Consider the following 26934-nt stretch of genomic DNA (forward strand, 5'->3'; position numbering starts at 1 on the left):
GATACGAATTCAGGATGAGACCAAGGCATGAACATGTCTTGATAATTACTTCAACCTTTCTCTTCTGCTTTTTAATGCAGAATGGAGGCTCATAAAAAGGGACCGGAATGAGGAGGCTCTCTGCTGTGGCTCACAGTGGGGTCCCAGTTTGAATTGATGGGCTTTCTAGCATTCTTGGAGTACAATTCTTGTCTGAATTCAGTTTGAGGAACATGTATGTGAATATCATTCTATCATAAGGCCTGTTCCCAGTCGATGAAGTCTACCTCTCTCCCAATTATTCCCACAGGTTTTTTATGAAGAATTAAAAAGTAAATATGAAAAATCATGGCTCTTCTTATTACTTTCACAGGGAACCTATGATGTTATACAGTATGTCTGGACAAGAGTTGCTCTGTACCCATCTGCTTTAAAGCTTAGATACTTTATTAAATAAGTAGGTCTCTCCAATGATGAAAGATAAATTCTTCGGTTTTATTCCCCAACAGGGTACAAGTATGAAGGAGTGAAATTTGAGAAGGGAAACTGTGGGGTCAGCATAATGAGAAGCGGTAGGTTTGCATATGTGTGACTTTGTCTCTTTGCGTGCATAGATGCAGTTGCTATTTTCCAGGAGAGAGGCGGTCTTGTCTGTCACAATTGCAGCCTTCCTTAGCTTAAATCTCACCACCTGTGTTGTCTATCCTCATGGTGCCTTGGAATCATAGCCTATGTGTCGCCGAGTTTGGCTAATTTTAACTGCAGAGCATCTTCCCTAGTGGCCTATCCCCATGGGCAAGCCAGCTTTGAAAGATTCAGAGGAGGGTGGGAGAACAAGAGGATGCAATGATGCTATCTTGGAGAGAACAGGGCAGCTTGAATTTTGAGGGAATACAGCACAAATTCAGGCCTGCAGAACTCTGAGCACCCAACTAGAGAAAATCTTTGTTCTGTTTTTTTAAATTTCTTTTGTGAGGAACAGTCCTACCCTGTCAGGAACTGGACTGAATGGCTTGTTTAATATTTTTAGTTTTATATTTGATGAGTATGTGACTATGTAGGCAAAAGAACTTAACTGTGATTAACTCTAGGTATTTCCAATTGCTAGTCTTATAAATATTTGTGTTTGAGTCCAACCGATTATCCTTCTAAACCAACCTTTGTGCAGCAAAATCACATGCCTGTAATTAGGACCTATACCTGTTACATGGGGATGATTATTTCCGTTCAGCAACTTAATTCCTTAATTATTCTTTGTACAGGATCCAAGGTATGGTAGAAGCCCCACTTGCTTGCATTGGAAACAGATTTTTTTTTTTTTTGCCACACCATGCAGCATGTGGGATCTTAGTTCCCCTAAGGATCCAACCTGTGTCCCCTGCAGTGGCAGCATGGAGTCTTAACCACTGGACCACCAGGGAAGTCCCCGGATTTTTATTTCACATATAAACATTCCCTTTTCTTCTCTGGCTATGAAGTTCTGTTTGTGAACAATTGAATATCTCCAATAAAATAGGAGCTTTAAGCTCCCTTTTTTATAGAAGGTAGCTCTTAAGCAACGATAGGATTTTCAGGACAATGGTGTTCAACCTTTTAAAACTGGTGAAGACAATGGAGATGGGCTTTTAAGGCACAATTTCTTCTGTTTTAGTCCAGCTTCTGCCCTAAAGGCAGCAGCATGGTCCTCGCACCCCTAGTGTATACAGGATGACCTTGGGGGTGATGCATAGACAGGGTGTTTTTAACCTTAATAGCTATTGGTTGATTTTCATACCTAATAGAAAGAAACTGTTTTTATATTTTCACTAGTGATATAAAGTTTCCTTTTAAAATAAATGTAAAAAAACCAGTTAATTTAAAGAAAAATATTAAGTAAATAACCATACAAGTAGAATTTTGATGTGGCCTAAAATCTTGACGATGGTATGAAAATGGTTGACCTTTGGCAAACACTTCCTTAAAGGAATTCAGACTCAAAAATAGCTCTGTGTTCAGAAACCAAGGGTGTGGTGGTGGTGTTGGTTGTGGTTCTCTAGCGGGGAGAGGGAACATATATTACTTTTTCACTGTTTGCCAATGAAGCCTCTGCCATTGAAGTCATTGCTGGGTCTAAGTGATATCTCTTGACGCCAGCTTAATCTAAATGGAGAGCCTTTGGTCTGTAGCCCCCATTCTTCCATAAATATTTTATATTTTTGCCAGATGAAAGTAACACAGTTTCTTTAAAATAATAGGAGTAAAATGTTCCTGATATTAGAAAAGTTCAAGGAGCAGCTTAATAAAACACTTTATTTACTGTAATCATGGAAGCATGACAGCTCTAAAACTTGCAAGCCAGCAATAAAACTAGCGTATCCTAGTTTCATTGACCTGAACTAAGTATAAAATATGAGCATATCCGAAGTAAAAGCTGTTAGCTTAAGAAGAATTGCTTCCATTTTGACAATGTCTTTATTTATTGTATTAATAACAGTCAAAAACTCTGCTTTGGCCTATTCTTGGACTTTCACTGTATCTCCTCCTAATCCCTCTTTCCTTCTTTTTTATTTCCTTCTTCAAGGTGAGGCAATGGAACAAGGTTTACGAGACTGCTGTCGATCCATACGAATTGGAAAGATCCTGATTCAGAGTGATGAGGAGACACAAAGAGCCAAAGTGTATTATGCCAAGTTCCCCCCAGACATTTACAGGAGAAAAGTCCTTCTGATGTATCCGATTCTCAGTGAGTGGCTTGTGTTTAATTTGTAACCTTTGGTTAGGGTTTAAATTCAACTTAGTGCCTGCCTTCTAGGTACCCTTATATAAAGGCAAAAACCATTTCTAAATGTGTTTTTTGTTTTTCTCAAAAACCATTCTTTAGAAAGCCATTTCTAAATGTTTTGTTTTGTTCTAAATGTTTTGTTTTGATTTGGAGTTGCCCTGGGCAGTTCTCTGGGGAATTCTTATTGTGTAATAAGAGAATACACATTAGTCAAACTTTATTAGCTCCAAAAACTTCTATCTTAAAATTAACACATTGAAGCAAAGGATTTAATGAGGCAAAATATATAGAACACAGAAAATACATTGAAATATGTCCCTTCTCTAGCCCAATGAGTATAGCAATGATTTTCTCAAGGATTTATCCTCTTTGGAGGTAATTTTTTTTTTCCTATTCTAGTCTGTTTCCTAAGCTTACTCATATCCTGGGGTTAGGGGTGGTGGGTGGGTGTTATATTTGATATCTCAAATACTGAATGAATTTAGGGCTTGTTGTGCATTTGAAAACTGAAAAGTATATGGGTTATGTCTGTTATTGAAAATAACATCATTGATAAAAAACAGGCACCTTCAAATGAAGCTTTGTCTTGTAGTATCTTTTTTTTTAACAGCTTTATTGGAGTATAATTCCTTTACAATGGTGTGTTAGTTTCTGCTTTATAACAGAGTGAATCAGCTATACATATACATATATCCCCATATCTCCTTCCTCTTGCATCTCCCTCCCACCCTCCCTATCCCACCCGTTTAGGTGGTCACAAAGCACCGAGCTGATCTCTCTGTGCTATGCGGCTGCTTCTCACTGGCTATCTGTTTTACAATTGGTAGTGTATATATGTCCATGCCACTCTCTCACTTCGTCCCAGCTTACCCTTCCCCCTCCCTGTGTCCTTAAGTCCATTCCCTACATCTGCATCTTTATTCCTGTCCTGCCCCTAGGTTCTTCAGAACCCTTTTTTTTTTTTAGATTCCATATATATGTGTTAGCATATGGTATTTGTTTTTCTCTTTCTGACTTACTGCATTGTATGACAGACTCTAGGTCCATCCACCTCACTACATATAACTCAATTTTGCTTCTTTTTATGGCTGAGTAATATTCCATTGTATATATGTGCCACATCATTTTATTTTTATTTTATTTTTTATTTATTTATCTATTTTTTACATCTTTATTGGAGTATAATTGCTTTACAATGGTGTGTTAGTTTCTGCTTTATAACAAAGTGAATCAGTTATACATATACATGTTTCCATATCTCTTCCCTCTTGCGTCTCCCTCCCTCCCACCCTCCCTATCCCACCCCTCTAGGTTGTGCCACATCTTCTTTATCCATTCATCTGTTGATGGACACTTAGGTTGCTTCCATGTCCTGGCTGTTGTAAATACAGCTTCCATGAACATTGTGGTCCATGACTCTTTTTGAACTATGGTTTTCTCAAGGTGTCTAGTAGTATCTTTTTTTTAATTAATTAATTTATTTATGGCTGTGTTGGGTCTTCATTTTTGTGCGAGGGCTTTCTCTAGTTGTGGTAAGTGGGGGCCACTCTTCATTGCGGTGCGCGGGCCTCTCACTATCGCTGCCTCTCTTGTTCTCTGCGGAGCACAGGCTCCAGACGCGCAGGCTCAGTAATTGTGGCTCATGGGCCCAGTTGCTCCGCGGCATGTGGGATCTTCCCAGACCAGGGCTTGAACCCGTGTCCCCTGCATTGGCAGGCAGATTCTCAACCACTGCGCCACCAGGGAAGCCCTCTAGTAGTATCTTGTATTACATTACTAAACTGCCTTTACTTCAAAGAAACTCAAAGACATTTTGAGATGAATGTTAAAGTTGCCAATGCATTTGGTTGTCATTTTATTTCAGGCACTGGAAACACTGTAATTGAAGCTGTAAAGGTTCTCATAGAACATGGAGTTCAACCTGGTGTTATTATCCTACTCAGTCTGTTCTCCACTCCTCATGGTGAGTTCATGCTCTTGATGGTCATGGGGTGGTTAAGTGTACATCTGCCCAGCCTCTTATCCTGAGGAAAAGTTCATTTGCTTCCACATTAAATTCAAATTGAATTTTGGTAGTTATAACTTGTGTTTGTCATCTCTAAGCTTAGTGGTAATACTTTACACCATTCTACTGTTGTTCAAATTCAAATGAAGAAGTACGAACTAATTCCATTGAAGGGGATTGCAGTTGTTTTCATGGTGGCCCTGTTTGAGTAGAGCTTGCAAATGGCTGAAAGGTCACTATTTCTCTTGCCTCCCGACCTGAGCCTGAAAACTGCTCTCAAACAGCAAGAAACTCGAGGTTCTAGCTAGCCCTGTGGTCTTACTGAAGTAAGCTTTGCAGTGTGAAGCAAAGATCAAAAGTTTGTAAAGTTAGACTTCTGCTCAAAGGGCACAGTGAAAGAACTTGTGTCCTCTATTTCCTGAGAGAGGTAAGCCTAATTTACGACCCTAGTTTTTTTTGCCATGTAATCTAAGACGATTGTGAAAGTATCCTAAGAAAATAATCATAAAGGCATGTAGAAATTCAGCATTTAGGATAGTCACTGTAAAGCTGTATTTCATGTAAGAGAAAATTTGAAAGTATATAAATGACTTACTTGGAAATGGCTAAATAAATATACAGTTGACCCTTGAACAACGTGGGTTTGAACTGCGTTGGTCCACTTATACGTGGATATTTTTCAATACTGAAAACTACAGTACTACACAGTCCATGGTTGGTTGAATTCATGTATGCAGAGGAACTGCAGATACAGAGGGTCAACTATAAGTTATATATATGGATTAACCCCCATGTTGTTCAAGGGTCAACTGTATATTCAAAGAGTATAATATTATATAACTGTTAGATCATGTTTTTGAAAAAACATTTAATGACATCAAAGAATCTGGTAAATGTAAGAGCAGAATAAACAACAGCATTAGAATAGTATAAAATGTCATCACCAAGTTTAGAGATGACTAATACAAATTATGACTATTATGACTACCAAAATCAGACTTGGATTAAGATGGGACCTAATAAATCTTTCCTCAGCATGAAAGGCTAGACAGATGCACAATACTATTTCAATTTTCATTTTAAATCACATAATATTAATAGTGGTTGTCTTAGGGTGGTGGGATTCTAAGTGATTCATTTTCTTTTTTAAGCTTTTTTTTTGTATTTTCCAAATGTTCTACAATGAATTTGTATTTGTTTCATAATCGAAAAGAAAGAAATATGTGGCTTCTAGTTAGGGCGTTTCCTCATTTCCAAAGGTTCCAAGTCTCAGCCAACCCTGAAGAGGCTACAGAGAAACCAGTTGGGATGGCTGCATTTAGTATGCCATTGATTATCTTGCTGTTTCATAATAAAAAATTACCTGTAGTTCAAATGTTGATGGTGACAAAGGGTAATTTGCTTGGTTATCCATCCATATAACAGAGGTGGCATTGTAAACACTGAGATAACCAAATAATTATTGGGTTTTCTGTCTTTGGGAGTAGAAAAGTAACCATGTTAGTTGTAATAGTATACATTAGAATAGTATACTAATTCTTTGACATTATAGATGAAAAAATCTTATTCCGTGGCAGCCTTGCTATGGCTTTTTAGTTTGACTGGCATCCTAGCTAGTCCCTTTCCTTTCTTCCTCCATCTCCTCCCCACCCAAGCTAGAGTCATAACTTCTCAAAAGCTAGCTTTCTCTAACATAACAAAGAAGTCTTTGCACTTGTTTCAACAGTGTTCCAGTTGAGAAACCAGCATCTTATGTATGATCCTGTTTCCAGAAAGGACTGTATTCTCTGTATTCCAGCTGCCTTTAAAATAAAACAAAAAAAGACTCTTCAGGGGAAAAGTTGCTATAACTGAATATATTTTTCAAATCTTGGATAGAAAACAATTTGATTCTAAGAATTTATTAGTGAGTGGGTGGAAACATAGTCTGACTACTATCAAAACTTTTCAGATACAGACATTATATAAACTAAGAGATTAACCAAGTCTGACTATGTGTCCAAAGGTCATTGCTCTTGGTCTGTCAATATTAGACCTAGTGACTGATTATAAAATTACTGAATTCCAAGTAATGTTATCAAAAAATTCTGCCATAATGACAATTCTCTTTTATTTCTTGAAGGTGCCAAATCAATCATTCAAGAGTTTCCAGAGATCACAATTTTAACTACTGAAGTTCATCCTGTTGCACCTACACATTTTGGACAGAAATACTTTGGAACAGACTAAGTTATTGAAGGAAAATTATTCTATTGTGTAATATTACAGTTATGAGTTTCTACCTGTTTGACTAATTCACTTGAGGAATGACATAGAAAATCATTTTAAAGATACTTTGTAAGTTTTGGAAATAGGTATATTAAAAGGAAATACTTGAGGTTTGTTTTTTTATTTAGCTATTTCTTGACCGTTGGCACCAAATTCAGCAATGAAGCACACGCAGCTCTTCAAAAATATTTTAATAATGTTCTTATGCAAATTGCTGATCCATCAGTGCATTAAACTGTTCCCTAATTTATGAACCTCAGTTTAGAGGTTGCTTGCAGCCACAAGTAAAACCCAAATGGGAGTCAGTTCATTGGCCCACTCTAGTTTGCATTTTGTTTAGTTTGCTTTTAGTTCTAGGGAGATTTCATATATGTGGCTGTTGTCACCTTCCTCTACTCTTTACTTCCTAGTACAATACACACTGGTAACTTGGAGAGGATGAATAAAGAATGCCTCATATAATTTTACGTTTCCATTAGTGTCCTTACTCAGTTGGCAGATCCAGGGTATACAGTTAGCTCTTCGTTCAAGCCATTATGTTCTTCATGGCTCACTTCCTACCATGTGCATTGTTGGTAGGTGCCTTGTCAAGTGTAATGCAGTGAAGACGATGGTGGGGCATTCCAGCAACTGGAAATGTAACACTAATTGCTCAGATTGAACCAGGGATGTCTGGATGTTGACAAGGGAGGGCTAAATACTGTTAATGCCATCAATGACCTAGAAATGAATTGGTGGTGATTTTTCTGAGGTGTGGGGGAATGGATGGTTTTTTGCTGGGCGTATGGCCAATAAGTAAATTAAAATGCTTCATTTTTGTGTTTTCATATAAATTGTGAAATTTTTTGTTCTAGTTCTGTGAAAAATGCCAGTGGTAGTTTGACAGGGATTGCATTGAATCTGTAGATTGCTTTGTGTAGTAGAGTCATTTTCACAATGTTGATTCGTCCAATCCAAGAACATGGTATATCTCTCCATCTGTTTGTATCATCTTTAATTTCTTTCATCAGTGTCTTATAATTTTCTGCATACAGGTCTTTTGTCTCCTTAGGTAGGTTTATTCCTAGATATTTTATTATTTTTGTTGCAATGGTAAATAGGAGTGTTTTCTTGATTTCACTTTCAGATTTTTCATCATTAGTGTATAGGAATGCCAGAGATTTCTGTGCATTAATTTTGTATCCTGCTACTTTACCAGATTCATTGATTAGCTCTAGTAGTTTTCTGGTAGCATATATAGGATCCTCTATGTATAGTATCATGTCATCTGCAAACAGTGACAGCTTTACTTCTTTTCCGATTTGGATTCCTTTTATTTGCTTTTCTTCTCTGATTGCTGTGTCTGAAACTTCCAAAACTATGTTGAATAAGAGTGGTGAGAGTGGGCAACCTTGTCTTCTTCCTGATCTTACTTGAAATGCTTTCAGTTTTTCACCATTGAGGATGATGTTTGCTGTGGGCTTGTCATATATGGCCTTTATTATGTTGAGGAAAGTTCCCTCTATGCCTACTTTCTGCAGGGTTTTTATCATAAATGGGTGTTGAATTTTGTCAAAAGCTTTCTCTGCATCTATTGAGATGATCATATGGTTTTTCTCCTTCAATTTGTTAATATGGTTTATCACATTGATTGATTTGTGTATATTGAAGAATCCTTGCATTCCTGGAATAAACCCCACTTGATCATGGTGTATGATCCTTTTAATGTGCTGATGCATTCTATTTGCTAGTATTTTGTTGAGGATTTTTTCATCTATGTTCATCAGTGATATTGGCCTGTAGTTTTCTTTCTTTGTGACATCCTTGACTGGTTTTGGTATCAGGCTGATGGTGGCCTCGTAGAATGAGTTTGGGGGTGTTCCTCCCTCTGCTATATTTTGGAAGAGTTTGAGAAGGATAGGTGTTAGCTTTTCTCTAAATGTTTGATAGAATTCGCCTGTGAAGCCATCTGGTCCTGGGCTTTTGTTTGTTGGAATATTTTTAATCACAGTTTCAATTTCAGTGCTTGTGATTGGTCTGTTCATATTTTCTATTTCTTCCTGATTCAGTCTTGGCAGGTTGTGAATTCCTAAGACTTTATTCATTTCTTCCAGATTGTACATTTTATTGGCAGAACTATCAAACTCTTAGAGGAAAACATAGGCAGAACACTCTATGACATAAATCACAGCAAGATCCTTTTTGACCCACCTCCTAGAGAAATGGAAATAAAACCAAAAATAAACACATGGGACGTAATGAAACTTCAAAGCTTTTGCACAGCAAAGGAAACTAAACAAGACCAAAAGACAACCCTCAGAATGGGAGAAAATATTTGCAAATGAAGCAACTGACAAAGGATTAATCTTCAAAATTTATAAGCAGCTCATGCAGCTCAATAACAAAAAAACAAACAACCCAATCCAAAAATGGGCAGAACTAAATAGACATTTCTCAAAGAAGATATACAGACTGCCAACAAACACATGAAAGAATGTTCAACATCATTAATCATTAGAGAAATGCAAATCAAAACTACAATGAAATATCATCTCACACCAGTCAGAATGGCCATCATCAAAAAATCTAGAAACAATAAATGCTGGAGAGGGTGTGGAGAAAAGGGAACACTCTTGCACTGCTGGTGGGAATGTGAATTGGTACAGCCACTGTGGAGAACAGTATGGAGGTTCCTTAAAAACCTACAAATAGAACTACCATATGACCCAGCAATCCCACTACTGGGCACATACCCTGAGAAAACCATAATTTAGAAAGAGTCATGTACCAAAATGTTCATTGCAGCTCTATTTACAATAGCCCGGAGATGGAAACAACCTAAGTGTCCATCATCGGATGAATGGATAAAGAAGATGTGGCACATATATACAATGGAATATTACTCAGCCATAAAAAGAAACGAAATTGAGCTATTTGTAATGAGGTGGTTGGACCTAGAGTCTGTCATACAGAGTGAAGTAAGTTATAAAGCGAAAGACAAATACCGTATGCTAACACATATATATGGAATTTAAGAAAAAAAAATCATGAAGAACCTAGGGGTAAGACAGGAATAAAGACACAGACCTACTAGAGAATGGACTTGAGGATATGGGGAGGGGGAAGGGTGAGCTGTGACAAAGCGAGAGAGAGGCATGGACATATATATACACTACCAAATGTAAGGTAGATAGCTAGTGGGAAGTAGCAGCATAGCACAGGGAGATCAGTTTGGTGCTTTGTGGCCGCCTGGAGGGGTGGGATAGGGGGAGTGGGAGGGAGGGAGATGCAAGAGGGAAGAGATATGGGAACATATGTATATGTATAACTGATTCACTTTGTTATAAAGCAGAAACTAACACACCATTGTAAAGCAATTATACTCTAATAAAGATGTAAAAAAAAATCTCCCACGTGAAAAAAATAAAAAAATAAAATGCTTCATTTTTAATTTGGATGTTTCTACTAGAGGCTTTTAATTTGGAACTTAGTTCTTTTGCATGTTTGTCAATTCTAGATGTATTAAAATGGGAAAAAATACCATGATATTAAAAAAAATCCCTAAGATTTATATGTGTTCATATTTAGGCTTCTGAAAGGAAGATAAATCATTTTAGGAAAGGATGTTCATGTTCTGAAACTTGCTTGTAAAACCCTGATCTCATTTTACATTGATATTAAAACATTTTAACAATGGTGGCTGGCTGATTACTTGATTAATTATACTCCTATAGCCCCATAGGCAGCTCTTGTGGCCTTCTGTTTTTTTTTAAAAAAAAAAAAAGCAGAAAAGAACAGAAGCCCATTTCTTAGAATCAAAGCTGACAGAAGTCAGCAAAAATTCCGGGAAAGGAAGGAAAGCTGGTGTAGAATGGACTGCATTTTCCCTTTGGAGCCTAGAAGGACTTCACTATATTTTTCCCTTTATTTTTGAAGACTGTCATAATAAACTGAGATTAATTGATTACCCATATTACAATTCTTCCAAGGCAAATGTTGCTCTCATGTTCTTGTTGAAATTATCATCTGTATTTATCAGTTAAGTATGTTGATACAGTGTAGATTTTGTTTACTACTGATTAGCAGAAGCTCTAACTGAAGCCCATTAAAACCAAGATCTTTATCTCCTTGTCCCAGGAAAGATGTGAGCCAGCAAATTTAGATAGAGACCAGATCTGCTTCAGGTTGATGCACTGAATTAGTTTGGAAAGGTGATGTCTACCACTGTAGGAATCAGTGCTTCTGAGTTAGTGCTTATATTAGGGTTTCAGTATTTTGTTTGAAGTGACTTTCCAGAACATTAGACAAATTCATATTCGAGTATAGGTATAAAATATTTCAAGCAAATTAATTTTATATTATCAGCCATTTAAATTTAATGTGTCTCTGTTCCTTTTCATCACTGAACATGATTGGGAATTGACTACATTTGGTTCCCACATAAACGGAATTCCTACTATAAGCAGTAGGAATTATTCAGTGGGGTCACATTTCCCACTGGTGATTGTCCTCTACCCCTCTGCAGATTTCAAGAGCAGTTGTAACTATGTCTTTTGATGTTTGAATCTTTTTAGCAAATGAGACATTATTTGTAGGGTTAACCAATTGCAGGACTCTTTTGAACCCATGAAATTTTCTAAATGACACAAAATCAACAGTCTATTCAAAACTAGATTGTTTTTTTTTTAAAACTAGATTGTTTTTAAGGACGTGAACTTCACAACAGTATAAACTGTGTAGATTCCTTATTGAAGAAAGAAACCCTAACACAATAAAAACAAGAAGCAGTATACATGAGTGTCTATCAAAAGTTGAATGTGCATCAGAATCACCTGGAGGGCCACAGATGGCTGGGCCTCACACCTAGAGTTTCTGATTCAGTAGGTCTGGAGTAGGTCCCAAGGACTTGCATATCTAAGTTCCTAGGTGATACTGATGTTGCTGGTTGGGTGGCCACAACTTGATTTGAGACATTTCTTATATAAGCATTTAATTATACAAATTTCCCTATAAATACTGGTTTGGTTATACCCCACAAATGTTGATATGTTTTCATTTTCATTTGGGTCAAAATACTTTTTTCATTTCCTTTTTGATTCCTTCTTTGATCTAGGGCTATTTAGAAGTGTGCTATTTAATCTTCAAATATTTATTGGATTTTCTAGATTTCTTTTTGGTATTGATTCCTAATTTAATTCAGAGAATATACATCATATAATTTGAATCCTTTTCAATTTTAAATTTATTTGTCTTATGGCCCATAATATAGTCTCTCTTGGTAAATCTTCCCTGTGTGCTTTAAAAGTATGTGTATACTACTGTTGTTGGGTGGAATGTTCTATAAATGTCAGTTAGCTCATGTTGATTGATGGTGTTGTTCAGGTCTTTGATTTATTTACAAATTTTCTGTTTATTCTATCAATTATTGAGAGGGGTGTTGAAATCGCTGACTTAAATTCTGGATTTGTCTGTTTCTCCTTTCAGTTCTATCAGTTTTTCCTTCATGTATTTTGAAGCTCTGTTGTTAGGTGCATAAACTTTTAGGATTGCTATGTCCTCTTGATGGATTGATACTTTGTCATTATGAAATGTCTCCTTTTATCCCTAGTAATATTCTTTGTTCTGAAATCTACTTTGGCTGCTGTAAATATAAACATTCCAGCTTTCTTTTGATAGTGTTAGTATGGTATTTGTTTTTTTCATCCTTTTACTTTTAACCTATTGTGTTTTATGTTTATTCTGGATTTCCTGCAGGCAGCCTAGAGTTGGATCTTGCTTTTTCATCCAAGTCTCTTTTTTAATTGGGATGTTTAGATCATTTTAATTTAATGTGATTATTGATATGCTTGGTTTTTAAATCTACCATTTTGCTATTTGTCTTCTATTAGTCCCATTTGCTTTTTCCTCTTTTTTGACCTTCTTTGGATTAATTGAATATTTATGATTCCATTTTGTCTCTTTTAATGGCTTATTAGATATAATGCTTTGTTTTTTAGTGGTTCCTTTAGGGCTTATAGTATACATCTTTAACTTATCACAATCTATTTCACATTTCAGAACTTAAACAATATATTGTACTTCCATTCCCCCCTCCCCAGCCTTTGTGCTATTATTGTCATACATTTTACTTCTACATGTGTTACACTCCACAATTCATTGCTATTATATTTTGCTTTCAACAGTTATCTTTTAAAGAGATGTAAAAAGAAATAAGAAAAAAAAAGAAGTCATTTTAATTTATCTATTTTGGGTGCTTTCTATTTCTTTGTGTAGATCCAGGTTTCCATCACATATTATTTTCCTTCTACCCAAAGGACTTCCTTTAACATTTCTTATAGTGCAGGTCTCCTAGTAAGAGATTCTTTCAGCTTTTGTGTGTATGAAAAAGTTTACTTCACCTCTGCTTTTGAAAGATATTTCTCCAGTGTGGAATTTTAGCTTGGCAGTTTTTTCTCTTTCAGTACCATAAAGATGTTGCTTCACTCTCCTTCTTGTCATGTTATTGATAGGTCTGCTGTTATTCTTCCATTTATGTTTAATGCAATTACTGATAAAGTAGGATTTACATCTGCCATTTTGCTATTTGTTTTCTATATGTCTTATATATCTATTTTGTTCCTCTGTTCCTCCATTACTGCTTTCTTTTATGTTAATTGGATATTTTCTAGTGTGCCTGTGTCAGATATCTTCAAGACCACTCTCAGGGCTCATTAGGTCTCAGAATTCATTATAATTATGGTTATGATTTATTACAGCAAAAGAATATGAAGCACAATCAGCAAAGGGAAAGGCACATGGGGCAAAGTCTGGAGGAAATCAGGTACAAGCTTCCAAGAGTCCTCTTCCAGTAGAACTGCACAGGATGCACTTAATTCCTCTATCTATAGATTGTAACATGTGTGAAGTGTAGTCTACCAGAGAAGTTCACTTGCTTAAGATTCCAGAGTTTTTATTGAGGTTTGGTCACATAGGTACCCAATGCCTGCATGATTGATCACAGTTATCAAAACAGACCACCTTAAGGAAAGCAAGTGTTCACCATAAATTACATTATTTAAAGACTATCTAAACATATTGATAGACTGTGTTTCAAACCTCCAAGTGTGCAAAAACACTTTCATGAGTTAAAATATTCTAAGAGCTCAATTCCTGGTAGTTGGACAAGGGCCATTTATGAAAACAGACTCTTAATGGGAATGTGCAGATTTTGAGCAACTTAGACCTGCTAAGTCAACTCTTTCTGCAAAATTCACCCTCTTGGCCTTTGGCTCTCTTACAGGAAAATGATTGTATTTTTCTGAGTACCTACATTTAGTTTAGCATTTATATTGATATAAAAGATGTAGTAATATATTAACATGAGTATGCCCAGCATGGAGGAGCCAGTGCAGGATAGGGATAGACATGAAGAAGCAACTAGTCCATCCTATAAAGCCATTATATAAATCTCCATATTTTTGTATTAATTTGTCTTTGGCCTATAGTTATTTGTACCTTATGATAAACTTGTGTAGAACTATTTAGCACATTAATTAACTGATGTTAACTACATCAGATTCCTCTTAACATCAACCATTTCCCATTGATTTCACATCCTGGTGAGGCTTTAATTCAGTTTCCCAATACATACATTTATCAATATATATATGAGATAATTGAATCTTAGGAGCAATGCCAATATTAAACTGTATCACACTATGGTTATAGTCCAGTTTTGTTTCATTCCACAGGCCAGTAAGAGTCAAGAGAGGTACTTATTATACCTTCCCAGCATAACTGACCTTTGCTCCTTTACAAGGTGTTATTATGGATGGGTATTGTCGCAACTGGCCAGGATTGGGTTATTTCCAGGTTCTAAGTCACATGTATTAATTTGCTAGTGTTGTCATAACAAAATATCATAGACTGAGTAGCTTAAACAACAGAATTTTATTTTCTCAGTTTTGGAGTCTAGAAGTCTAAGATGAAGGTGTTGGCAGGTTTAGTGTCTTCTGAGGACTCTCTTCTTAGCTTGCAGATGGCTGTCTTCTCTGTCCTCACATGGTCTTTCCTCTGTGTGTACATATCCCTGGTCTCCCCTTGTGTGTCCTAATTTCCTCTTCTTATAAGGATACCAGTCATATTAGATAAGGGCCCACCCTAATGGCCCCACTTTAACTTAATCACCCCCTTAAAGGCCTTGTCTCCTGTACAGTCACACTCAGAGTTACTGGGGGTTAAGGCTTCAACATATGATTTTGTCCCTAATAGGGAGACAAAGCTAGTCATCTTTTTGGCGTTTACATGATTTTACTGAGACTGTTTCCATTATGTGCTGTTGTGTAGCAGGGCCCATCTCTTTCCTATGGCAAGGACAAGAGTGTAATTCAGTATGGTTCTTACTCCTGCTGACTGCATTACAGGGTATATCTGATTTTGATCCATTCTTGGGATGAGGGCTAGCAGAGTTGCATCAATGGAAATTACTCTTTGCCCCTAGAGAACTTCCATACGTCTGAAGGTCCAAAAGTTTTCATAAATGTGCCCTAGGTGAAGAGTCATTGCTCCATTGCTACTTAAGGCTGAATCTGTTTTAAAATAATCAAGAGACCCTGTTGGGGATTAGGGTACAAGCCCTTTCCCAACATCAAGGCCTAGCATTGTCCAGCATTATTCATTGAATCAGCCTGGTTTAGTTCACTAAAGCCTCATCATCTTCCCAGGCTGATTCCCATTCTTTTCCTTTCTTCTGAAAGAGAATCCCTTCTAATTGGTCTGTCCTCACTAACACAACTTTTTCTTCTGATTGCCACTCATTAAAAGTGAATTGAGTTTGCCCTTTGATGCTTAAACTGGCACCTATCTCTCCTACAGCTCTCTTCTATATCATGACCAATGTCTCCTATCTCATGGACCAATCTACCAGGCATGTTGTTGCCATTGCACACTAATTGCCTGAGTTTGATTAGGATACATGTTTTGTACCCAAAAATGTTGGCTCCCCCATACTAAGGTTATATGTGTAGTAGTCACACCTAGATGCAATTTACTCTGAGTATGCCATAAAGGCCTCCCCGGGCCCTCCTTGTCTCAAGGTAGGGTCATTTCCTGTGGGGATACAAGCCTACCAGAACATTTTCATCAACTCAGTAAGAAACCCTGTATTCATTACAGAAAGTCCCCTACATACGAACAATTTCCGTTCCAAGAGCATTTTTCATAAGTCCAATTTGTAAGTCCAACAAAGTTAGCTTAGGTACCCAACTAACACAATAGGCTGTATAGTACTGTACTGTAATAGGTTTATAATACTTTTTACACAAATAAACACAAAAAAAATAAAACATTTTTAATCTTACAGTACAGTACCTTGAAAAGTACAGTAGTCCAGTACAACAGCTGGCATACAGGGGCAGGCATCGAGTGAACAGGCAAGAAGAGTTACTGACTGGAGGAGGGAGAGGAGGTGGGAGATGGTAGAGCTGAAGGATCCTCAGCAATAGGAGACGAAGGGCAAGCTGCAGTTTCACTCACACCTGATGTTGATGGCACAGGTTCTGGTTTCTTGCTGGATTCAATTCTATCTACCCTCTTGAAAAAACGATCCAGTGATGTCTGGGTAGTAGCTCTTTTTTTCTCGTCATCCTGGGCTTGAAATAAAGATGCTGTACTACTGTCCTCTATACAGTACTGTACAATAAAGTACACAAAAGCACAACCACTTGTAGAAGATACACACATGTGACAACATATGCCAGACATGTGAATTACGTGATTCGACATGCAAACATACGTTCACATCTTTGAAAGTTCGCAACTTGAAGGTTCGTATGTAGGGGACTTACTGTAGTAGTCACTCTCCATTTTCCCTCCATCAGTCCCTGGAAACCACTAATCTACTTCCTGTCTTTTCGGATTTGCCTATTCTGAACTTTGATATAAATGTAATCGTATAATATGTGATCCGTTTTCAGTTGATTTTCATGTATATTGTAAGGAAAGAGTTCGACTTTATTCTTTTTTTTTCTTTTTGGCTGAGCTGTGTGTGGCATGCAGGATCTTAGTTCCCCAACCAGGGATCAAACCTGCAGCCCCTGCAGTGGAAGCACAGAGTCTTAACCACTGGACTGCCAGGGAAGTTCCTGACTTTATTCTTTTGCATTTTGTAGTTATCCAGTTATCTCAGCACCATTTGTTAAAAAGTATTTATTCCCCACTGAATTGTCTTGGTACCCTGTCAAAAATTAATTGACCATAAATTAAGAGTATACTTTTGGACTCTCAATTCTGTTTCATTGTTGTATATGTCTACCCTTATGTCAGTTTTGATTACTGTAGTTTTTTAGTAAGTTTTGATATCAGGAAGTTTGAGTTCTTCTACTTTTTTCTTCTTTAGGATTATTTTGGCTACTTGGAATCCCTTGCAATTCCTTATGAATTTTAAGATAAGCTTTTCCATTTCTGAAAAATGGGCCACTGGGATTTTGATATGGATTACATTGAATCTGCAGGTCACTTTGAGTAATGTTGACATCTTAACAATATTGTTTTCCAATTCATGAACATGAGATCTTTCCGTTTATTTGTGTCTTTAATTTCTTTCAACAATGTTTTGTAGTTTTCATTGTACAAGTCTTGTACCTCCTTGGTTAAATTTATCCCTAAGTATTTTATTCATTTTGATGCCATTGTAAATGGAATTGTTTTCTTAATTTCCTTTCAGAATGTTCATTGCTACTGTATAGGTATAGTAGTGATTTTCTGTGTTGATCTTTATTTTTTTCTTTAAAGTTTTTTGATGTGGACCATTTTTAAATCTTTATTGAATTTGTTACAATATTGCTTCTGTTTTTATGTCTTGGTGTTTTGGCCATGAGGCATGTGGGATCTTAGCTCCCTGACCAGGGATTAAACCCACACCCCCTGCATTGGAAGGCGAAGTCTTAACCACTGGACCACTGGGGAAGTCCCTGAGTTGATCTTATATCCTGCAACTTTGCTGAATTTGTTTATTAGCACTAAAAGGTTTTTGTGTGTGTGTAATCTTTAGGATTTTCTATATATAAGATTATGTTATATGCATATAGAAATAATTTTACTTCTTCCTTTTCAATTTGAATGCCTTTTATTTCTTTTTTGCCAAATTCTTGTGGCTAGAATTTCCATTATAATGTTGAATAAAAGTGGTGAAAGCAGACATCTTTGTCTTGTTCCTGATCTTAGGGGGGGATAATTTCAGAATTTCATCATTGAGTATCATTATAAAATGTATACCTCTTCATCTCTCTTAACATGTTTTGTTTGAAGTCTATTTTGGCTGATAATAGTATACTCACTTCAGTTTTCTTAAGGTTGCTCTTTGCATGATATGTCTTTACTTTCAGCCTATTTTTATTTTTGAATCTAAACTGTCTCTCCTGTTTACAGCATGTAGTTGGATATTATTTTATCCATTCTGACAATCTCTGCCTTTTAATTGTATTGATTAATTCATTCACATTTAATATTATTACGATGTATCAATACTTGGGTTTATGTCTGCCATTTTACTTTTTCTTTTCTGTATGTCTTATATCTTTCTTGTTCCTCCATTCTCCCTTCCCTACTTTCTTTTGCATTAAGTTTTATAATATTATACTTTAATTATTGTTCACTATATTTTTGTGTTATTTTCTTATTGGTTACTTTAGACTCCAGGGCTTACCATATACATCTCAACTTAACCAGAATCTACTTTAGATTCATACTGAATTCCAATGACATATAGAAATGTTACTCCTGTATAGCTCTATTCCCTCTTCCCCCTCTTTGTGCTATTATTGTTATATATATTACATCTAAATGTTACAAACCCAACAGTTCATTGTTACAATTGTTACTTTGTATAATTTGATGTCTTTTAAAGAACCTAAGAAAGAATAAATATATAGTCACAGAGTTTGTTATATTAACCTTCCTATTTATCATTTCTTCTTTTCTCATTGTTTTGTATAGATTCAACTTACTATCTTGTATCATCTCCTTACTCTGATATGGCTTTGCTCCCCCCTACCTCCCTTGTGCTTCAATTGCCAAATATATAATATTATTATATGTTATAGGTCCAACAGTACATTGTATACAAATTGTTTTGTACAATTGCTTTTATCAGTTAAGAAAGGAAAAAATATGCATTTATACATTTATAATTATATTATGAATTTTAATTGTGTATATTTATATTACATATAATTATAATTACCTTTACTGGTATTCTGTGTGTGTGGGGATTTGGATTACTGTCTGAGGTCACTTGTTTTCATACCAAAGAACTTTCTTTCACATTTCTTACTAAGCAGGGCTGCTAGCAACATATTCTCTCTTTCTTGTTTGTCTAGGAATGTATTTATTTCTCTGTTTTTTATCATGGTAAAATATATATAACATAAAACTTGCCATTTTAATCATTTTAAGTGCACATTTCACTGGCATTAATTATATTTACAGTGCTGTACAACCAAGCCACTATTTCATTTTTTGTTATCCAAACAGAAACTCTAACCATTAAGCAATAATTCCCCATTCTCTCCCTCCAGACCCTGGTAACCTTATATCTTCTTTCTCTCTCTATGAATTTGCCTAATCTAGATATTTCATGTAAGTGAAATCATACAATATGTATCCTTTTGTGTCTGGCATAATTTTTCAAAGTTCATCCACATTTTAGCATGTGTCAGAACTTCATTCCTCTAAGGCTGAATGATATTCCACTGTATGTAAATAACAGTATCTGTTTATTCATTTATCTGATGATGGACACTTGGCTTGCTTCTACCTTTTGGCTATTGTGATACGGCTGCAGTGGGCATTAACATACAAGTATCTGTTTGAGTCCCTGTTTTCAATTTTTTGGACATACATGTAGGAGTGGAATTGCCGGATCATATGGTAATTCTATGTTTAGTTTTTTGTGGAGTTGGTAAACTTTTCACAGCAGCTGTACTATTTTACATTTTCAACAGCAATGTACAAGGGTTCCAATTTATCTACATCCTCGCTAACACTTGTAATTATATATATAATAGCCATCCTAATGGGTGTGAAGTGATATCTCATTGTAGTTTTGATTTGAATTTTCCTGATGACTGGATTTTGATCATCTTCTCTTGTGCTTATTGCCCATTTGTATATCTTCTTTGCAGAAATGTCTATTCTAGTTCTTTGCCCATTTTTAAATTGGGTTGTTTGTTTGCTATTCAGTTGTGGGAGTACTTATATAAACAATATTAAGCCCTTACCAGTTATATGATTTGCAAATATTTTCTCCTATTCTGTAGATAATATTTTTGCTTTTATTGTTAATATCTGTTGATGCACAAAAGCTTTTCAATTTGATGACATGCAACTTATGTAGTTTTGGTTATTGTTGCTTGGACTTTGGGTGTCATATCTAAGAATCCATTGCCAAATCCAAGGTCATGAATATTTCCCTCTATGTTTTCTTTTAAGAATTTTGTGGTTGTAGCTTTATGTTTAGGTCTTTGATCCATTTTGAGTTAACTTTTTTATATGGTTTGAGGTAAGTGTCCAACTTCATTCTTTTGCATGTGGATATCCAGTCATCCCAGTACCATCTGTTGAGAGGCTATTCTTTCCTCACTGAATGGACTTAGCACACTTATGAAAAATCAACCAGCCATAGACATATGAGCTTATTTCTGGCCTCTCATTTCTATTGCACTGTCTATATGTCAGTCCTTATCCTAGCAGCACACTGTCACTGTTTTCATTACTATAACTTAGTAGTAAGGTTTGACATCAAGAAGTGTGAGTCTTCTTAATTTGTTCTTCTTTTTCAAGATTGTTTGGTTGTTTGGAGCCCTTTGCAATTCCATATGAATTTAAGGATCAACTTTTCCATATCCGCTAAATAGGCTGTTGGAATATTGATAGAAATTATATTAAATCTGTAGATTGTTTTGAGTAGTATGAAGGTCTTGACAATGTTAAGTATTTCTGTCAATAAACGCTTGATGTCTCTTCATTTATTTAGGTTTTCTTTAATTTCTATCAGCACTGTTTTGTAGTTTTTCAGTGTACAGGACTTTCATCTCCTTGGTTAAATTTAGTCCTAGTTATTTTATTCTTTCAGATGTTATTATAAATGGAATTGCTTTATTTCTTTTCTCAGATTGTTAATTGCTGATTTATAGAAACAAAACTGATTTGTGTGTATTGTTCTTATACCCTACAACTTTGTTAAAATCATTTATTAGCTCTAGTAGCTTTCTTGCAGATTCCTTGTTGTTTTCCCTATATAGGATCATATCATCTGTAAATAGGGTAGTTTTACATTTTACTTTCCAATTTGGGTGCCTTTTATTTCTTTCTTTTGTCTAATTGCTCTGGCTAGAATTTACAATACAGTGTTGAATAACAGTGGCAAAAGTGGGAATACTTATCCCTGATCTTAGGGAGAAGGCTTTCAGTCTTTTCCCATTGAATATGAGGTTACTTTTGGGGTTTTCATTAGTGCCCTTTATAATATTGAGGAATTTCCTTTCTGTTCTAATGTTCTGAGTGTTCTTTCATGAAAGTGTTAGATTTTGTCAAATGCCTTTCTGCATTAATTGAGATAATCATGTGTTTTTTTTCCTTCGTTCTATCAATATAAGGTATTGATTGATTTTCTCATGCTAAACCACCCTTGCATTTCTGGAATAAATCCCACTTGGTCAGAGTGTATAATCCTTTTAATATGCTATTTGATTCAGTTTACCAGTATTTTGTCAAGGATGTTTCCATCTATAACCATAATGGATAATGGTATGTAATTTTCTTTCCTTATGATATTTTTATTTGGCTTTGGTATCAGAATAATACTGGCCTCATAGAATGAGATAGGAATTGTCCCTTCCTTTTCAATTATTGGGAAGGGTTTGAGAAGGATTGGTGTTAATTCTTCTTTCAATGCTTGGTAGAATTCACCAATGAAACCACCTGTTCTAGGGCTTTTCTTTGTTAGAAGGTTTTGATTCAGTCTCCTTACTTGTCATAGGTGCTCAGGTTTTCTGTTTCTTTCTGAGTCAGTGTAAATAATTTGTGTGTTTCTAGGAATATGTCCATTTCATCTAGGTTATCTAATTAGTCAGTGTACAGTTCTTCATAGTAGTCTCTTATAATCCTTTTAATTTCTGTAAGGTTGATGGTAATGGCTCCCTTTCATTTCTTATTTTATTTTATTCCAATTCTATTGATAAATAATTGACATGCATCACTCTATAAGTTTAAGGTGTACAGCATGATGGTTTGATTTACATATATTGTGAAATGATTATCACAATTGGTTTAGTGAACATATGTCATCTCATACAGATACAACAAAAGAAAAGAAAAAAATTCTCCTTGTGATGAAACTCTTAGAATCTATTCTCTTAACTTTCCTATATATCATACAGCAGTGTTAACTAGAGTCATCATGCTGTACATTACATCTCTAGTACTTATTTGTCTTAAACAGGAAGTTTGTACATTTTGACTGTTTTCCTCCAGTTCCCTATCCCTCACCCCAACCCCGCCTCTGGTGACTACAAATCTGATCTCATTTTCTATGAGTTGGGTGGGGTTTTGGGGAGTTTTTTTTTTTTAGATTCCACCTATAAGTGAAATCATACAGTATTTGTCTTTCTTGGCCTGACTTATTTCACACAGCATAATGTGTTCAAGGTCCATTCATGTTGTTGCAAATGGTAGGATTTCCTTATTTTTATGGCTGAATAATATAAATATAAACATATACATATGTATATATATATACATATATATATATATCTCACAACATTTTTATGCATTCATCCCTCGATGGACACTTAGGTTGTTTCCATATATTGACTACTGTAAATAATGCTGTAATGAACATCTGTGCATATATCTTTTCAAGGTAGTGTTTTCGTTTTCTTTGCATATGAAACAAAATGAAATCGCTAGATCACATGGTAGTTCTATTTTTAATTTTTCGAAGAAAATCCATACAGTTTTCCATAGTAACTGCACAAATTTACATTCCCTTCAATGAGCAGAATTCCCTTTTCTCCACATCATCTTCAACACTTGTTTAGTTAATATTTTTGATATAGCCATTCTAATAGAATGAGGTGATATTGCATTGTGGTTTTGATTTGCGTTTCAGTGATGAATAATAATGTAGAGCATATTTTCCTGTACCTGTTGCCAATTTGCATGTCTTCTTGGGGAAAATACCTATGCAGACCTTCTGCCCATTTTTTTTAAACTTCAAAACTCTCTTATAACCAAACTCATGCAGGGTTAGCCCTTTAACCCAGCTGACAGCAAAACAATGTCTCTAACAGGATCTAGGATGGAGGTGCACACCTAATGAAGAGAGTCTCTTATAAAAAGGATTTAAAAATATATATATATACATATCTCCATAAGTGTTTTTTTGGGTTTTTTTTTTTTTTTTTTTTTGCGGTATGCGGGCCTCTCACTGTTGTGGCCTCACCCATTGCAGAACACAGGCTCCGTACGCGCAGGCTCAGTGGCCATGGCTCACGGGCCTAGCTGCTCCGTGGCATGTGGGATCTTCCCGTACCAGGGCACGAACCCACATCCCCTGCATTGGCAGGCAGACTCTCAACCACTGCGCCACCAGGGAAGCCCGCATAAGTGTATTTTGTAAAAGGCAAAATTCACCAGTGTTGCAGAAAAAAAAATCCCAAAGTGATTTCAGTCCAACCCCTGCTCCCCAAATGAAAAAAAAGCACTGGCAGTCTGTGTTGGCTCAAAAACCCCAACTCGAGATGCATCTAAGAGAAAATCATTTCTTTTCTCTTAAAAACAAAACAACCTCTCTCCTCCTTCCTTTTCAACCTCCACAGCTTATTCCTACAAACACTCAAAGAATAACAGTATACATAAGCCCCAGCTCATTTTCCCCAGTCTCTGCCTATCGGTGAGGGTTCACACCAAGGATGGTTCCTTAGCAATTTTTGCCTCTACTACAGTCAGGAAATCAATCCCTAAATTCTGGGAACTTGCAAAACGTCCTCGGGCTTCCTGAGGGCACCGTGAAAGATCACGGGGACAGTGTACCTGACCAAGACTAGAATGCCAGGCTGCGCAAAGGGGGCCTTTCCAAATAAAAACACCCAACACTGTAAAACCTAAAGTCTAACCTACCATGTAAAAACAAGTAGCAGCTGGCTGTACCAAAAAGGTGCTTATCTCCCCACTTTGACCATAAAAGTAATAACAAAGGGAAGGAAAGTGCAGAGTATTTGACCTCATCTCCTTTCCAAGAACCTTGACTCATGGACATGCATATTCCAGGCCAGAGGTTCCAGGGCGATCTTTCTGTTTCTGGCTGGATAAAGCAAATCAAAAAGACAACCTACTAAATGGGAGAAAATATTTGCAAGTGATATGTCAGATAAGAGGTTAATATCCAAAATAAATAAACAGCTCATACAACTCAATATCAAAAAAAGAAATAACCCTAGCAAAAATGGGCAGAAGACCCGAATAGACATTTTTCCAAAGAAGACATACAGATGTTCAACAGGCACATGAAAAGATGTTCAACATGGCAAATCATCAGGGAAATACTAATCAAAACTACAATGAGGGCTTCCCTGGTGGCTCAGTGGTTGAGAGTCCGCCTGCCAATGCAGGGGACATGGGTTCGTGCCCCGGTCCAGGAAGATCCCACATGCCGCGGAGCGGCTGGGCCCATGAGCGATGGCCACTGAGCCTGCGCATCCGGAGCCTGTGCTCCACAACGGGAGAGGCCACAACAGTGAGAGGCCTGCATACCGCAAAAAAAAAAAAAAAAAAAAAATACAATGAGATATCACTTCACACCTGTCAGAATGGCTATCATCAAAAACAACACAAATAAGAAATGTTGGCAAGGGTGTGGAGAAAAGGGAACCCTTGTACATTGTTGGTGGGAATGTAAATTGGTGCATCCACTGTGGAAAAGAGTATGGAGGTTTCTCATAAATCTAAAAATAGAACTACCCTATATCTTTCAAATGGAGAATTTACTCCATTGATATTCAAATTGATTGTTGATAGGTATGTACTTACTGCCATTTTGTTACCTGTGTTTGTGTGTGTGTACTTTGTTCTTTTCTGTTTTTTTAAGTTTCTTCCCTTGTGGTTTTTTTTTTTAATTTAACTTTTATTTTATATTGGAGTATGGTTGATTTACAATATTGTGTTAGTTTCAGGTGTACAGCAAAGTAAATCAGTTATAAATATACATATATCCATTCTTTTTCAGGTTCTTTTCCCATATAGGTTATTATAGAATATTGAGTAGAGTTCTCTGTGCTATACAGTAGGTCCTTGTTGAGTATTTTATGGAGAGTAGTGTGTATATGTTAATCCCAAACTCCTAATTTACATTCACCCCCCACCTTTCCCCTTTGATAACCATAAATTTTTTTCAAAGTCTGTGAGTCTGTTTCTGTTTTGTAAATAAGTTAATTTGTATAATTTTTTAAGATTCCACATATAAGTAATATCATATGATATTTGTCTTTCTATATCTGACTTACTTCACTGAGTACGATTATCTCTAGGTCCATTCATGTTGCTGCAAATGGCATTATTTCATTCTTTTTTATGGCTGAGTAATATTCCATTGTATATATGTGCCACATCTTCTTTATCCATTCATCTGTCGATGGACATTTAGGTTGCTTCCATGTCTTGGCTATTGTAAATAGTGCTGCAATGAACATTGGGGTGCATGTATCCTTTCTAATTATGATTTTCTCCAGATACATGCCCAGAAGTAGGCTTGCTGGATCATATGGTAGTTCTATTTTAGTTTTTTAAGGAACTTCCATACTGTTCTTCATAGTGGTTGTACCAATTTACATTCCCAACAACAGTGTAGGAGGGTTCCCTCTCCAGCATTCATTGTTTGTAGACATTTTTTTTGGGGGGGGGGCCAAGTGGCACAGCTTGTGGAATCTTAGTTCCTTCACCAGGGATTGAACCCCTGCCCCATGCAGTGGAAGTGCAGCATCCTAACCACTGGGCCACCAGGGAATTCCCTGCTTGTAGACTTTTTGATGATGTCCATTCTGACCAGTGTGAGGTGATACCTCATTGTAGTTTTGATTAGCGTTTCTTTAATAATTTGTGATGTTGAGCATCCTTTCCTGTGCTTTTTGGCCATCTGTATGTCTTCTTTGGAGAAATGTCTATTTAGATCTTCTGCCCATTTTATGATTTGGTTGTTTGTGGTTTTTTTGACCATAAAACTAATATGGTTGTTTGGGGTTTTTTTTATATTGAGCTCCATGAGCTGTTTTTATATTTTGTAGATTAATCCCTTGTCAGTCACTTCATTCACAAATATTTTCTCCCATTCTATGGGTTGTCTTTTCATTTTGTTTATGATTTCTTCTGCTGTGCAAAAGCTTTTAAGTTTAATTAGCTCCCATTTGTTTATTTTTTTTACTTTTAATACTCTAGGAGATGGATCCAAAAAAATTATTGCTGTCATTTTATGTCAAAGAGTATTCTGCTTTTGTTTTCCTCTAGGAGTTTTATAGTATCTGATCTTACATTTAGGTCTTTAATCCATTTTGAGTTTATTTTTGTGTATGATATTAGAGAATGTTCTAACTTCATTCTTTTACATGTAATTGTCCAGTTTTCTTAGCACCACATATTGAAGAGAATGTCTTTTCTCCATTGTATATTCTTGCCCCCTTTGTTATAGATTAATTGTTCATAAGTGCATGGGTTCATTTCTGGGCCTTCTATCCTATTACATTGATCAATGTGTCTGTTTTTGTGCCAGTACCATACTGTTTTGATTACTGTAGCTTTGTAGTATAGTCTGAGGTCAGACAGCATGATTCCTCCAGCTCTGTTTTTCTTTCTCAAGATTCGTTCTGCTATTCAGGGTCTTTCGTGTTTCCATACAAATTTTAAAATTATTTGT

General features: G+C 36.1%; 1 protein-coding gene across 1 annotated transcript in view; it reads left to right on the plus strand.

The window, feature by feature from the left end:
- UPRT (uracil phosphoribosyltransferase homolog) overlaps positions 1-8098 on the plus strand; it is a 36426-nt gene extending 28328 nt beyond the window's left edge. Inside the window, exons 4-7 of the mRNA XM_082865338.1 lie at positions 489-551; positions 2540-2701; positions 4605-4703; positions 6868-8098. Of these exons, the coding sequence (XP_082721464.1) occupies positions 489-551; positions 2540-2701; positions 4605-4703; positions 6868-6974 (431 nt within the window). The 3' untranslated portion in view covers positions 6975-8098. The remainder of the gene's footprint in view (positions 1-488; positions 552-2539; positions 2702-4604; positions 4704-6867) is intronic.
- The last annotated feature ends 18836 nt before the right edge of the window (positions 8099-26934 follow it).

This window comes from Leucopleurus acutus (genome assembly GCF_964270905.1).
Source record: "Leucopleurus acutus genome assembly, chromosome: X".
NCBI classification, from domain to species: Eukaryota; Metazoa; Chordata; class Mammalia; order Artiodactyla; family Delphinidae; genus Leucopleurus; species Leucopleurus acutus.